Genomic DNA, 17,219 nt, shown 5'->3' on the forward strand with positions numbered 1-17,219 from the left:
TATTGAGTGCAAGATTTGTAGTGTATTGATCAACTCTGGTTCTACAGCCACCATTGCTTAGCCCAGTTCGTTAATTAAAGACTGTAACTTGCCTTCAACAATAATGAAATAAGATGGATTGAACATCAGGTTGGCATGAAGTTTCAGCAAAAGAAAAGATAAAAGTCAATTTTACTCTAGGAAACTACATATAATGAAGTGGGGGTAATTAACAAGGGATAGATCATGCTAAGAACTGACTCGTGAAGTTAGACTATCTTCAAATAATGTAGTATTACAAAACAAGAGGTTAAACATCCAGTGACGATATGGAAAGGTTGTACCACCAAGGAAATATCAGCAATAATCCCTAATCTAGTGATTAGAGCTTAGTGGGATGGGACCAAACACTTCTTCATATCCTAAGGAAGTAATGAATGGAAGAACTCGTGTGGAAGTGAAGAATAAAGATGTCATATATGACTGTACCCAGAAAAGACTTAACTCAGCCTGTGATAAAATGAAAGGCTGCTATTATATTAAAGCGAATAAAACTAAGTTTCGTGAACTAGTAGACCTAGAATACCTACAATTCTGAATAATGCCACGAAAATATCCTAACTTTAATGAGTATCTGGAATTGAGACATCAGATATAGATAGAAATGAACCAGTCAATTAGTAAGCTAATGCCGAATTACTGAAACTTTGAGTCAGTATTTTGCTTTCAATTAGTATAGTGCCAGTAATTTAATAAAGTTCAATTTCAGTAAAATTCGAATCCGTGTTAGTTATCGCGCATATTCGCTTACTTGATTCAATGATTGTGCACAAGTTTGCTTTTATTTTAGTCATAGCAATATAAACAAATTGTTTGTGTTTCAATGTTATTTGGCCCGGCATGGCCAAGCGTGTAAAGACGTGTGACTTGTAATCTGAGGGTCGCGGGTTTGCATCCCCGTCGCGCCAAACATGCTCGCCCTTTCAGCCGTGGGGGCGTTATAATGTGACGGTCAATCCCACTATTCCTTGGTAAAAGAGTAGCCCAAGAGTTGGCGGTGGGTATGATGACTAGCTGCCTTCCCTCTAGTCTTACACTGCTAAATTAGGGACGGCTAGCACAGATAGCCCTCGATATGCTTTGTGCGAAATTCAAAAAACAAACAAACAATCAATGTTATTTATAAACACAGGCCTACCAGCTACAATAGTGTACAAGAGAAAGCAACGTGTATAACGTTAAGGAAGATATTAACTAATTTGTTATCATTACATGGACTAGACTTCAAAGGCATCACTAGGTATTGAAAAGACTCTGGGCTCGGGCGCATAGCTCCCTTCCCATGAATAATTAGATATTAAGGTTTTAAATTCTCATTTTTTCAAAACACCAACTGGAATCTCGAGGCACTGTCAAAACGAATTGGGGCATGGGCCCAGTGTGTCAATGTTCAGTAACCCATCTAATATACTCTAAATTATTTTCACCAAATAACTGGACAGATCGCACCGAACGAAAGAACAGCGTCAGAAAAATAGGTTACAATATAATCTCAAAAATTTGATAAAGCATCAGAAACCAATAGGTATATTATTTGTTATAACAATTTTGTAAACTGCAGATATTTCTCCACATTTCTTTTACGTTGTTTATCTCTATTTCAAAATCAGTGAGTTGTGTTAAAAGTAGCATGTCAGGTCTATCTTTTATCTCACACAATTCACTGTTCAATTAAATTGAACGATAAACCTATTCAGCAAATGACTAAAAAAGTAAGACCAAATGATATGCAATTTCTAGGACAGAAGTAACATTAGCAACTTTCCAGTTCTTAAGCACTTGCTTATTGACTTAGCAAAAATGAAAAAGAAAGTGTTGCATATCTGACCTTTGGGCGCCTTAATTCCCTGAAAAAAAGTATTGCCTCGTCCTGGTATTTAATATATTTCTAATCGCTGAATCTATCTTTTACAGCCAAGAAATAATACCAATATCTACATTATTCAAGTCAATCACAATATATTCCATGTTTTAACCTCTAACGACACGTTTTTTCCATTCAAGTATAAATGTTTATTTGTTTTTCAATTTCGCCCAAAGCTACACGAGGGCTATTTGCACTACGCGTCCCTAATGTAGCACTGTAAGACTAGAAAGTAGTCATTACAACCCACCATCAATTCTTGGGCTACTATTTTACCAATGAATAGTGGATTGACCGTCACTTTATAATGTCCCCACGGCTGAAAGGGCGATCATGTTTGGTGTGACGGAGATTCGAACCCGTGACCCTCAGCTTACGAGTCGAGCACCTTAACCACCTAGCCATGCCAGACCAAGTATAAATGATTTTGCCATGTAGTCTAAGGTTAGTTTAAATTCTAATTTTGAATTAATATAATATTTGAAGACTTGTAACTCATAATTTCATGCTTATCAGCCCGTTCAGTATAAATTGGCCACCCGCTCGTACAGCGGTAACTCTACGGATTTATAACGCTAAAATCAGGGTTCGATTCCCTTCGGTAGGCTCAGCAGATAGCCCGATGTGTCTTTGCTATAAGTAAAAAACACACACACAGTAGAAATTGATTCTGGCTTTAAAAGAATAATAAATTATTTCTGGTTGACACATAATAAGAATTTCTCGTTAAATAAAAAAAATAAATCTACCTTAATTGTAGAGTGATTAAACAGCGTCTGGTCACTAATACGTTGACGTTGATGATGTAAAAAGAGATTGATTTATATATTTAATAAACTATTTTAGTTTTAATTATCGTATATGATATACGCATTTTTTTGTATATAGTCGCCATGAGCTTTCTTCGATTAAGGGCTTACATGTGGTGCAATGTGACTTAAATACCCGTATGTTTTAGTCATGTGACTAACTAAATATTACAAATGATAAGGTGAAAGATGGATATCGTGCAGACGATCACCTAAATTAGTGTTAATGTTAATTATAGGAGTTATTATTTGCTGAAGCATTAAGATTTTCAATATAAAAAAGAATTTTAACAATGGGGAATAAAACAGTCAAATCTTATAGCATTCCATACGAAGTTGCAATTAAACGAGGTAAGTTTGTTTATGCTGTTAGTAGTACTTCTTGTACCTCAAGTATCAGTACTACTAGTAATAGTATGTCGTTGTTAATGTTAGGCATATGTGTGATATTGTAGTACTAACGTTAAGCCTACATATTTGGTAAACACCCACTTTTAGTTTTTAGCACATCAGGTAAGTCCTAAATTCCTTGTCACAGCAGTTGTAGTTGATTATATGTTAAAGAATAAATTACAAGTACTGAGAAATTTATTTAAAATTACTTTGGTTATGAAATCTATAATACTAATATTAGTAATAGATTGTAATAAATACAAAGCAAAAAGGTATTATTTGGAGTTGAAACTTGTAAGTTAAAAGTATTATTATATTTTCATCATATTTGCATTAATGAATAACTCATGCTGATGTATGGTGTGCTGTGTGTTAACTTTTTGGTAAGTCAAATTCTCTTTCACAATATCATTTGTCATGTATTTTTGTACTTTAGTTTAAAATATAGCAGTATAATTCTTTTCACTTTTACTTTTTTATTCAAAGCTAATATAAGAGTCCTTTATAAGATACAGGAGTTAAGAATTTTTTCTTTTTGCCTTAATAATAATAAAAAAATGTTAATTGTATTGTTGTGTATTTTACTAAAAATTGTGAAGAAATATTAATCCTAACATTTATGTACAAAAAAGTAGTAGTGAGAGTTTAAAAGAATAAAATATGCTTATTTGGTAAATATGAGTAGATGTTTTATATGTTGAGTAATTTCAATGTAATAATAGAGGCATATACATGTAAAAACATCTTGAAGCATTAATTAGGAGTGAAAATGAACTGCACTCACATGTATCGTTATCATTCAGTGCAAGTGGTTGTATTATGCTTAAAATTACTTATCTATGTTTACAACTCGTATTCAATGTGTTTGTTCCACCTGAAGCTAACTTTTCAACAAGTTAAATTCAAACATTTTGGTTCCTTTTATGTACTGTTTATCTGTACCATGTTTTGTTTTCTTATCTTTCACTTATAAAAAATGTAAGACATTTCAGTAAGTCATTTATGGAAACAGCAGTCTTTCCTGACCTGTAAGATACATAATTTTGAGTAGCTTAAAACATTAAAAATGATTTCTAAGAACCAATAAGACTGATCAACTATTATACTGATATAGTTTTCTTTTATGACATGACTTATTTCCATCCAAATTATTATGGTTCAGACTATATTATAACCTACATGCTTTATCTTGCATTTATTTAATTTAACTAAAATTCATTTGCAATTTATTTGATTAACTCTAAATGATCTGAATCCTTTTGTGATTAATATTATCTGCAAAAGTACACAATTTTTTTACAGTTACATTTATGTAAATCTGAGAGAGAAGGTTCTAAGACTGAGCTATGTTGTATCCCATTTGTAACATTAATCCAGTTTGACTGGACTATGTAACAACCTTCTGCTTTCTTCCATCTTGCCACTCTTCTATAAGTTTCATCTCAAGTTCTATATAAGGAAAGATCTAAAGAGTTTTTGTGTAACTGGGCACTAAATGTGTTGTTTATGAAGACTTACATCTTATTTTGTATGATACATGAACTTGCAAGTAATATAATTTCAAGGCCACTAAACAACTATCAATTTATTTTGCACTTACAGGAATACAATATCATGAGAAATTATTTAAGTTTCTTATCAAATATTTACCTGGAAAAGCAGCCAAAAAAGTTTAATGAAACTCTGCTGTGGATCTTCTGTTTATTAACTACTGACTTTTTGTTTTGATGCATGTAAATTTAATAGTGTGAAGGTCATCAGAGAATTATTGATATGTTTTGTGTTACATATTTACAAGAAGGGAGTACTATAATTCAAGGAAAGAGGAAGTATTATTGTAGTTTTTATGTTATGTTAATGTACTCTTTTATTGTAGTAAATGAAGCAGAACTGAAACGATTGAAAACAGCTTTTAAACGTGCATCAAACTTGCATGGACTGATATCAAAACAGGCTTTTCTCAAAGAAGTTTTGGGAGAATTTGTTCCAGTAAAATTAGCAGAGGTATTTGTTTATCACACAGTTAATAAGTAAAGCTAATTAAAATGAATTATGTTGCTGGTTTATTACATCAGAATAGCTTATCATTTAAATTAAAATGAATTATGTATTTATTTAAAGAGATTTTGTAACCATACTGTTGTGCATTTTTGTTTCATTCTTAATATTTTAGCAATAAATGTACATAGATTATTCAGTACTTTGGTTTTGAGTTTATAATAATGAGTTGCAATTGAATTTAATATACATGTATGAGGCTAATGTTCATCTGTCTGCAAAATTCCTCCCACTCCCACATTTTAAAATGATTTTGGGTGAAACTAATAAACGTATAAAGGGAAGTTCCTAACAGTTTCATTACGACTGGGTGTCATTAAAAAGTTTGTTTATTTCATGTGTTCACTTTTGTTAAAAAGCTATATCAACTTTCATTTGCCCTCTAAGCATTGCTGAAATTTTTCAACAATTCACCACTTTTTTATATCCCTTCATTTTTATGCCATTGCAGCAGTATGTACTCATCATTTGAGTACTTGCAACAAATCATACTGCACCACCTATACTAGTGCAGATAGATCCCTCTACCACTGCAGCATGGATTAGCAATCTAGTGTATAGAAGTGGTGTTTTATAACATTCTCCATGCGACTACATGAGCTTGTTCTCAATTACATGTGTGAGTTTCAGTATGTTGTGTTTAACTGTCATTGTTTATACTCATTTGAGTAAGAAATGTTTTTCCAAATTCTATTTTGTACATAAGAATTTAGGATTTAATATAGCAGATGTTGCATTTCCTGCTGTAAGTTGACTGCCAAGTCTTAGGGTCGACAGTGTATGCTGGAGAAACATAGGCTTTAGTTATGTTCAGCTGATGATTTTTTCTACCACATTACGATTTTTATAAAGAGGGATACCACTATTGTGTAGAAATTGTCTACTGCACTCCCTATCTGTTAATGGTTCCACATAAACTGCTTGGTTAGGTACTGTTATTTACCCCAGAGATTAGTGTGAACTTTTTCAGTGTGTACTTCTCACTCATATCAGTGTTCAGTGAAATTGTGAGCTTGTGTGGATGGACTTAATTTTCACACTTTATGATTTAGGTCATTTGTCTTCAGTGCTCAGTGTTAAATATTTTTACTTTAACCATCTAGGTAAATTTAGTTTAAACTTGCATTTGAAGTTTGATTATTCTTTTTGTTTTTGTTTGCATTTTTACTTTTCACTGTTAATGTTATTTTGTTTTCAAGTTCCTTTTTCTTTTAGTCACATCTACTTGAGGAGTAAAATTTCTTATTGTTAACTGCATACTTCTGTATTCTGATGTTCTGTACATCTGGTTTTATTTCCACATTCATATATGTTAAATATGTAAGGATTGTTTACCTACCGAGTTCCATTAGTGGTTTTGTACTTTGAGTGTTATTTACTGTTTTCTGTTTTAGGTTAAATTTCATAGGTTGGTTATTTTATGTACATTGTAGCCTTTACAATTTTGCATTTTATAAGTTCACTAGTAATAAATACTTTCTCAATGTTTAGTTTGTGTCTTTGGGATTGTATCTCATCCATTCATCTTGCTGAGTCCATACAAGACCTACTAGAGAAAGTAACTATTGACTGGGTAGTGCCTGCTTAACTGGGATTTTATTCCTGGGTATATGTTGTCTACAAAATACACAGGAGATTGTAATCCCATCACAGCTTTTTCCCAGCTGTATTCTCATCTGATGACACCTTGTTTCACTTTGGGGTTGTAACTATTGACTGGGTAGTGCCTGCTTAACTGGGATTTTATTCCTGGGTATATGTTGTCTACAAAATACACAGGAGATTGTAATCCCATCACAGCTTTTTCCCAGCTGTATTCTCATCTGATGACACCTTGTTTCACTTTGGGGTTGTAACTATTGACTGGGTAGTGCCTGCTTAACTGGGATTTTATTCCTGGGTATATGTTGTCTCCAAAATACACAGGAGATTGTAATCCCATCACAGCTTTTTCCCAGCTGTATTCTCATCTGATGACACCTTGTTTCACTTTGGGGTTGTAACTATTGACTGGGTAGTGCCTGCTTAACTGGGATTTTATTCCTGGGTATATGTTGTCTACAAAATACACAGGAGATTGTAATCCCATCACAGCTTTTTCCCAGCTGTATTCTCATCTGATGACACCTTGTTTCACTTTGGGGTTGTACCTCTCACATGAGTGGGTTTTTGCTTCAGTGTCAGTGTTTCTCTTCAGTTCATTCACAAAGGTATTGTTTCCCAATTTGGTCTTTTTTTCAAATCTGAGTTTTTTTGAGTGGTATGCTCTCTTGCACATCATATTGTTCAGTCTTTGGATTTCCCATTACATGAACGACCAGCTTCTGCTTGCCTTATCCTATGCCCAGTCAGTCACGCACACTTGTTTACTTCTTTGAGAAGATGCTCAGGTGAGGTTTCTCATGAAATTGGAGAATTACTTACCCTCTTACAGTATGTTATTCATGTGTGGGTTATTTCCATTTCCTCACTCAATCAAGCTCAGCCTTCTCCACTTTGACTCCAGCATAGGGAGTAGGCAGTCACAAAGACCTTACTTTCTCTTACTCTCTCTGCATGAGAAGTTCTTCCTTTTTTGGATTTATGGGTTTGTTTGGAAATTCCTTCCTTTATGTCAGGCATACATGCATTCCCTTCATTAGATGCTTCTAGCTCAGTGAAATTTCCCCACAAGATTTCTTAAACCATTGTCTTCATTCTTCCTGGGATCAAAGCTGACCTTACTTGGGTAAAAAATCCAAAATACAGAAGCACATTAAAATGATCACCAAGATTAATAGAGTTGTGAATTTCACTTGTGCAATAATAAGTGGGGTAACTCTGAAATTTCTTAATATATTTTCTCAAAAACTGGTAAAAATGCTTTAAATATCATAAGTGATGGTTACGTGACTGTTTATATCAAAAATGTTTTCTGTAGCAATTACTCATATTGCAACTATTAACAAATCAGGTACAAGGTGATTTTTCATTTTAAGTACAATAATACTTTTATTCATCCTATAGTTTTCATATTTGTTGCATAATCTCTAGAACCACCTAAAAGGATATCACTTTTTTCAAGGTATATTTTTATATTTTTCATTTTCTTTATCATCATTAACTACAGTATAATAAATTATTTTCTGTTTCCTAATTTTAATTATATTTTTAATGTTTTTGTACAATATCTTTAAAGAGTTTACTTTAAATTTTTAATTTCATTTCCTTTCCTTTTCACGTATAGTTAATTTTTAACATTTTATTTTCCTCACTCGTCTTTTGCAAGTTGTTATTCATCTCAATGCACATTACACTTCCTTTTTTAAGTTTGCATAACTTCAGTAAAGTGTTCATTCAGCATGTAATATCATAAGCCTTAAGAATTGATTCAAAGTATGATGTATATATATTTTTAAATTACTCATTTAATTATGCATTTTAAAACATAACTAATACATAGTTTACTAAAATATAATAGCAAGACTAAAATTGGAGTTTAAACTGTCTTAACTATAACATATTTAGGTAAGAAACAACCTCAAGTGCTTTAGTCAATCAAGCAACCAACAATCCTATAGTCAAATTCATGCACACTGTGGGGAAGACTTGATGAAATTTAAAAATAACTAATTTTAGTTTATGCTGTAAAATGAATACTTTCTAATTGTTATATACATGTTTATGTAACGTCTATGTGGAAAGAATAAAATAATAAATCTGTTGAAGGTGGGAGTGGCAGCTGACTGAGGTTGAAAATAGTTATTACTTGTTTTAACTATATTCATTCAGAGTACTTTTAAAGGAATGAGTCAGAAAGTTGTGTAAGCATCTTAATAGTGAAGCCTACCACTATTCTATTACTGAAGATACATAGTCAAAGTAAAGATTTTTCATAGCTGTGGTCACATGGCTATAAACCTGAAGTTGTAAGTATCATTTTAAAGGTTTATATTATGATAAAGGACTTAATTTCAAATCATAACAATTTTTATACTAAATTCTTTTCCTTAAATTGATATTAAAGACATTTAATTAAGTTTTGAAAGTAACCCATACAGTTATTTAGTGTATTTATTAGATATTACTGATCTACTTTATTTCAACATTGTTTCTATTCATTCAGAATATCCCCTTTACTCACCATGCTAATGACCCTCTGTTGTATTCAGAGGCTAACCTTGCACCACTCTAAGATTTTGCTATATCTTACTTTGACTAAGTTTGGCAGATTTCATTAATTCACCAGATTTAGTTAAGTTGTATATTTATCTGTTACTTGATGCAAGGTTTTGTTCTTTTAAAGCCATTTACAAACTCTTAAACTTAAAGGTTATTGATCTTGTTGTATTGAGATATTTTCATCAAAATATTATTGATTTGTTTCTAACTAACATTCATTATTTTTATAGAATTTTGGTTGAATGTCATATAATATTTTTGTAATACATGCACAGACAGGGTACAGTGAAATTTTAGGTAAAATACTGCTTTGCAAAGTGTTCTTGATTAGTGGTTAAAAAGGAATGTTTACAGTTCCATCTTTATGTAAAGCTACTATAGTATGGTATAATATGGTTATAAAACAAGTTTATCTTTTTTCTTTTTTGTAGTTATCTGTTTGTTTATTTTATTGTACTGTAGGTAATATCTGCTGCTAAATTTAGTTAACTTTTCATAGTGTGAGCATGTGAGATTATATCAAATAATTTATGTGGCTTATATTTGTTAGTTTTACTTGATGAAATCTTAATTTGATTTTAATTGATAGCATATCTATCATACTTTTGGAGGAACATCTAAAGGAATCAACTTTAAGGATCTGCTGTGTGGACTTGTACTACTCACTCGAACAAAACAAGATGAAAAAATCAAATGTAAGTAGACTTTATGCCATGTGTATTAATATCCATGTTGTATATTCTGTATTTTGTTAGGCTTAGTAGAAAGGAATGATTTATTTTTCATCTTTTTCAAATATCAAGTGTTTAGAAACTTTTTTGTGTGGTAAAAAGCATAGAAAAGCACTGAATTGGAATCTTTAATTCATTCAGAAGTTCATATTAAAAACAAGATTTAAAAAACCGATACATCTTACTAAAATTACTTCTTCACTTGTGTTAGAAAATCACCAAAGCAACCAAAATTTCCCTCTTACCATATAAATTGATGCTTTATATAGATCTTGTAACCCCAAAGTAAACATTAGTTTCTCTACAATAACTTTTAATATGGTGTGTATATTTTTATGAAATTTGTCAATTCTCAAACTAGGGAGACTGATTTTTAAAATATTTACTCATAACAGTAAGAACTTAAAATTGTATAATATTAAAATTTGACTTACAACCTACATTTTAATGGCAGTTATCTGTATACATCGATTAATAAAGTAAAGTAGTTCTGAGACCATACACACACTTCTGTGCAGAAGTAAGTTGCCTTCTGGGTATGTCTACCTTTATTGCTCTGCAGGCCTTTAGGTAACTTCCACACAACCTTGTGAGATTTCCCATGAATTTCATTAGAACATAATGATATTATGTAGCAAAATCCCTTCACCAGTGGAAGATTAATATAATTCCTTGCTAATCAACCCTTTCACAACTGACTCAGTATAATATACAGAAGCTCATTTACACATTTGCATACACAAAGTATTTATGCTATATCTTTTCATACAATATATGTATCTTCACAAAATTTGGTAGGCTTCTAGTAAGATTACAAGTTTTTTGTACAAAAAGTCAGATTTTTAATGAAATATTTTCACTTAAGATTTGTTTGTGAAAATATCAAGTCTGTTTCATAACTAGTTTCAGAGCAAAGTGATTTCATGCTATGATTTAAAAAAAAAATGTTCTTCATCCCCAAAATCTCGTATTATTTATATAATATCTGAAACCTCAATACATTTCAAACATTTTTTTTCCCTATAACTTTATTTTGTTTTTTATACTATATATTTTTATATTATATTGACCTTCCAATCATGCCTAGATAAGTTACATAACTTGCATTGATGCAGTGCATGTGTACTTGTGTTACCATCTCTAATAATGTAAAACTGATCTTTAGTCATTACAAAGTGACTTGGCTGTGATTTAGTGGACTAGCATTTTGTAATATAGTCACATTTCAGTTATACATTATATATCTATATTGATTATTACTACATAGAAATAATACATGAAACTTGTTTTCTTAAAATATAGAACAATAAGTAAAGTAAAGCAGTGGTTCCCAACCTTTTTTATGCTCTGCACTCCTAAAAATTTTAATGTTCTCACACCCCTCACAGAAATTATTTATTTAAGAATAAAGGTGAAGGTGGCCAAAACAAATGTTATCTTGCACCCCTGGATGGGAACCACTGAAGTAAAGCAAATCATGATCTCCTCCAACTATGACTTTTGAACTTGGTTGCTGCTGGAAATATGTTGCTGAGTTTTTTAAAATTCTGCATGTTTAGGAAATCAAGCATTTATTTTTTTAGGTTTTACACACGCGCGCGTGCATACAGTTGAATACTCAAAAAAATCAAATAACTAATACTATAAAATTACACTATAATTTATTAAGCTTACTAATTATGCTGTATTTAGGTCTTAAAAATATGAAATTTCAAACACTACACACAACCTGCCTCCTTAATCTTGGTTCAAAAGTACATAATCTTTTCACAGATTAAAATGACTGAGAATGCCACTTGAACATTCAAAGCTGTTGATTGGTTATTCACACATCATATATTGAAGTAACTGAATACAAAGCATTATTTCTAAGAATGGAAAGAGATGAACTGGGCAAATATGTTTTAATACATAAACCATAACTCAGCAAATTAAAAGATACGAGGTTTGTGTTTTATATTTTAGCTTGCCAATATTGGTAATTTGAGTTCCATATTTGTATGAAATTATAGGCTCAGTATTTTGACACCACAAACATCTAATTTTAATCAGTGCTGGATTCAGTATACCACGTGACACATTAAAATCTATATTTAGGTGTGTTCTTTTAATATTTACTTTTAAATTTAGAAATTAATACACATAACATTAAAGTGTGATTTATAATCTAAAATTAGATTCCAAACTTACTGACATAAATTTATACAATAGTATCTCAAAACAATTTGAAGGGAAGTTGCAAAAGGATTAACTCTCTTTCTACTTTTTCACTTTTGACTTTTAATTCTTCTCCTCAACATCGAACACACCAGAAAATTTTCTTCAGTTTGATAAGATGTGCAGTGTTTAAGGGACTCAATGTATTTCTTTCCTCCCTCCCCTCTCTGTGTGGATTCCTGTATGCGGTGAGGGGACTTCCAAGGGAAGGTTCTGTTTTTCAGTTTACCTCCTCTGGAATCTAAACATCCACTCAGGGGAGGAGAGGATCCTGGTGGTTGAGGGTTCCAACCCTAACACAGCACTTTGACCTCGAATGCTGGTGTTTGGGTATAATGCTTGTAAAAACCTGGCATTGCTGCATTGTCCTTGTTTGGCATTGTAGTGCATCCCCTCGTAGGCCTACATGGATTTGTGGGTCAGTAGGCACCAAAATATTACTTTTTTATATTATGGATCCTCCAAATAAAGTAGTGAAAAAATGGTCCATAGGTAAATGACCACATCTTGAAGATTCTAAGCAGCAATCTTCAACATCTGTACCATCTGTTGTACCTCATTTTCTTATCCTACATTCCCTTTCAGACAAACCTTTTAGGGAAAATGTCTGCCTTTTTCATTCAGAAGGGACTAGAGGGCCTTGCTGGTTCTCCAGAGTCAGTAAAGAAGCTTTGATTTGGTGACATTGGTGGAAACATTCATGTCTCAACACAGTGAATCCCTCCTGTATTCAAAGGCGATTGGGAATATAGCTATTGAGGTTACACCTCATACTGCTTTGAATTCATCATGAGAAGTTATTGTTAAGAGGGATTTGATGAACATTCCATACATGGCCATACATTCCAAACCCCTCAGATGTTTCCAGTGTCAGTGGTTCAGTCACTTGAATATGTCATGTTGTGATTCCTTGGTGTGTGCTCATTGTGGTGGCAAAGACCACAATGCCACTGAGTGTGAAACAGATCCTTGTTACATCAATTGCAATGGCTCTCGCCCATCCTACTTTCATTCTTGCCCTAAATGGTTGGAAGAAAGAGGTCCAGCATTTGAAAATGATTCATAACATTACTTACCCTGAGGCTCAAAAGTTGCTGTCCACCACTTCATCTTGGACGTATGCTGCTGCACTTCGTTCCACTACGACAGTGGGAGTGCACACGGATCTCTCTGTGCCTTCAAAAGAATCATTCTTAAAACAAAAAAATCTTTTGACCTCCATGATTAAAAAAGTTGATAAATCAACTTCAACACTCATCTCTGTCTATCATATACATTCCAGCAAATCCCAAGATCCACTTCCTTTGAATCTGGGTAAGGGCATTTCCTCGGATACATCTTCTCCCACGTTAAGATGCAACACAATCATTAGTTCACGTCTTCAGTCGCTGGAATCCTTTTTCAACAGCAAAGACATGCCCAATCGACCTAGGGTAGAATCCATGGAGGTTCATAGACCCCTTCAAATAAAGACAGTAAAGAAAAAAGACATCGTAAACAGAAGGGTTCTCCACCCAGTTCACCTACACATAAATAAAAATTGCCACCTTGATGCAATGGAACTGTTGAGGTTTACATTCTAATTTGAATGACATCAAAACACTCATTGCTTCCTACCATCCTGTTTGTCTCTCCTTACAAGAAACATTTCTGCAACCTGCCAATGGCAGTTTTCTATGTATAGAAATGGCAGGCTGTATTATGGATGAGTGCATGGAGGGGTGACAGTGTTGGTTGATTAGCATGTGCCCACCCTGTGTTTGCCACTCGCCACACCCTTGGAGGCCGTAGCCATCCATGTTTCCTTGGGTTGTACCATCACTGTTTGGTCTCTCTTCCTGTCTCCTGAAGAGACCTTTGATCAGTCAGACCTTGATGCTCTCATTAAACAGCTGTTGTCTCCCTTTTTAATCCTGGGGAACTTTAATGGACATCATCCCATCTGGAGAAGTGCTGATATTGATAGGAGGGGTTGCTCCTTTGAGTGCATGCTCTCTGATCACAACCCTTTTTCTTTTCAATACTGGTTCTTCTACTTTCATATACCTAGTCAGTCCTTTACTGCTGTTGATCTCTCAATTTGCTCACCTTCACTATTCTCCCATTTTTCATGGAGGATCGACAGTAATCCACAATGGAAACTGGATCAAGCAAATTGAACCTCTTTCACTGCTCTAGTAGAACTTGATCTTGCCATTGTCTGTAAGCCATCAGTAGATGACTGTTTTGCAGCAGTAAATGACTGTATTATACAAGCAGCTGCTCAGTGTATTCCTAAAACCTCAATATGTTTTCCATAATATCCTCGTCCATGGTGGAATCATGCCTGACACATGACTCAGAAGGCTGAAAAATAGTCCTGGGATACTTTTCGTAGGTATCCAACATGCTCGATGGGTAAGACATCAAGGCCAGGAAGAATCTTTGATTACATTCACAACCGGCATATCTTCTTCCACCAGTTTCAAAGTGATATGGGACAACAATTGAAAGGTCAGTGGGTAATATAATTCTGTACCCCTCTCGATTTTGCTCTCTGGCCAAGAAGTAGCTGATACCTGGAGCATTGCCGATACTCTAGGTGAAAGCTTTTACCAGGTATTTTGCACTTCTGCTTCTTCCTCCACCTTCTTAGCCATCAAGACTAAGAACGATCAACTCTTTCTTTTTGAACTGATTGTCTCTGTGACTATAATTGTCGCTTTACACTGGTGGACATCAAACTGGCCCTTCATCAGTCAGACCTGATAAAGTACACTATGAAATGCTGTGCCATCTATCTCCTGCTTCTTTTGCTGTTCTTCTGATTGTTTTTAACTGGATCTGATGCCTGGTGCCAGGTTATAGCCTGGAAAGGATCTCATCTTGTTTGGTTCCTCAAATCAAAAAACCTCCTCTTGCTCACCCAGTATGGGTTCCGACAACAGTGCTCCACCATGGACCACCTGATTCAACTTGAAACATCAATCAGAGAAGCCTTTCTCAAACAACAACATCTTGTATCAATATTCTTTGACATTTGAGAAGATTTTCAAGATACAACATGGATGTATGGCATTTTGCAAGACATATATATATGGGTTACATGGCCATGTGCCCGTTTTTATTACTTTTTTTAATTGACAGGTAATTCGAAGTTTGTGTGGGTTTGATACTTTCCCGTTCTTTTCTACAGAAACATGAAGTCTCTCAAGGCTGTGTTTTGAGTGTTTCACTTTTCAGTATAAACATAAGCACCATCATTGAACAACTCCCTCTTGCTGTTGCAAACATGGTCTGTGTCGATGACTTTCACATGGTCATAGTGAGTGGCAGCTACAGACTGTCCTCAATCATTTACTGAAGTGGACCACAGCAAACGGTTTTAATTTCTCTCTCTCTCTCTCTAAAACCGTTTGAATGCACTTTTGGTGCCAGTGGGATAATCACCCTCATCCTGAACTCCATATTGGTGAAGTTGTGCTGCCTGTTGTCCCTGAGACAAAGTTCTTGGGACTTATCTTTGACCGTAAGCTGACTTTCATACCACACATCAAGCAGCTACAGGTCAAATGCACAAGAACATCAAACATTCTTTGAGTCCTCTTTTCTACCACATGGGGAGTGAAGCTATGTTCTATGCTAAAGATATGTCATGCTTTTATTCAATCAAAACTCAACTATGTAACACTGGTCTATGGCTCTGCCAGGACCTTGGCCTTGAAGATGCTGGACCCCATTCATCATCGTGGACTTTAGCTCTGCACTGGGGCTTTTCACACTTCCCCTGTTCAGAGCTTATACATAGTCTCATGAACCTTTTTTTGCACCTCTGCAGTTTGCAAATGTCTTTACTATATGCTTTTAATGCTATTTAAGTTTTTTAATTTATACATTAGACCCTTTTTAATGTGATTCCCCTTTAAGAATCAAAGTACATCTAGTTCAATTTCAAATTAGAAAATGGCCATAATGTCAAATAGTTCAAAACCAGGACTGGAAAGGCCAACTTCAGGTAACTAATGGTGGTTTTCAAACTTACCTGTTAATTTTAACTTTTTACTGGATGTTTGGAACAGATAGCCTAGTTGCTTTGTGCCATAAAATGCCAAACCAATCAACCAATTTACACTGAAATATTGGAGGTATTCCTGGTTTGATTGATTCATGGGCTGAGACATCAATCCCACTTCCTAACTTCTATCTTCTACTCTTTTCATTTGTTCAATTCACTGTTCTGTGGGTGCTCAGCAGTCATTATTTGAATTCCTGTGTTAGGCTTTTCAGTGTGCCCAAGGATCCAGTATCACCTTCAGAGTTCTATTATTTCTGCCCCAAATGGGCATGCAACTCTTAACTAAGGCTTCCTCCTCTGGTTTGAGAGCATCTATGATTGGTAATATCACATGTGGAATGTGAAACTAGGGTAAGTTCTTTCTCCATATCAATGCATCCAATCTTCTAGTAGTCCATCAGCATGCTCCCAGTTCCTCTCCATCATTATGCATCATTTTTTAAAATCCATTCTGATAACTCCTCAGTTTTACCCATATCAATTAATAAGGGTAAACTCAATCCAGAAGTACTTATTTCCAAACAATGGACCTTCTTTATTGGGCCAATGCTCTGTGGGTTCATTTTGTTGCCTTCCATGTACGAGGTGCTATGAACTGGTTTTTTAGCCTGACCATCTTCTAACCATGGAAGAGACTCTTGACCCCAGGTTTCGTACTGGGGGTTCCATTCATTGATCCCTTATCACTCCTTTCATTTCCAAGCTTCCTCTCGTCTAATACTGTCTTGCTGTATTTTACTCTAGGCCCTGGCCTTTTTTCAAGATGCTTCTTGTTATGTCTTGTTGATGGGTACCCCTCTGGCTGATTTAACATTTATTCCTACTTCTTTATCATTTGACAATCCAACACTCTCATCCTTTGCCAGTTATACTTTCTTTCTTCCCTGATTCAA

General features: G+C 34.1%; 1 protein-coding gene across 3 annotated transcripts in view; it reads left to right on the forward strand.

The window, feature by feature from the left end:
- The first annotated feature begins 2,805 nt into the window (after positions 1-2,805).
- Positions 2,806-17,219, forward strand: part of Usp32 (Ubiquitin specific protease 32) — a 143,037-nt gene continuing 128,623 nt past the window's right edge. Inside the window, exons 1-3 of one of the 3 annotated variants that reach the window (XM_076511455.1) lie at positions 2,806-3,063; positions 4,982-5,109; positions 9,914-10,019. In XM_076511455.1, the coding sequence (XP_076367570.1) occupies positions 3,006-3,063; positions 4,982-5,109; positions 9,914-10,019 (292 nt within the window). In that variant the 5' untranslated portion in view covers positions 2,806-3,005. Of the gene's footprint in view, positions 3,064-4,981; positions 5,110-9,913; positions 10,020-11,681; positions 11,689-17,219 lie in introns of those variants that run through there. The other 2 variants (XM_076511456.1, XM_076511457.1) reach the window with 2 other exon arrangements.

Source organism: Tachypleus tridentatus, chromosome 7 (assembly GCF_004210375.1).
Source record: "Tachypleus tridentatus isolate NWPU-2018 chromosome 7, ASM421037v1, whole genome shotgun sequence".
Classification (NCBI taxonomy): Eukaryota; Metazoa; Arthropoda; class Merostomata; order Xiphosura; family Limulidae; genus Tachypleus; species Tachypleus tridentatus.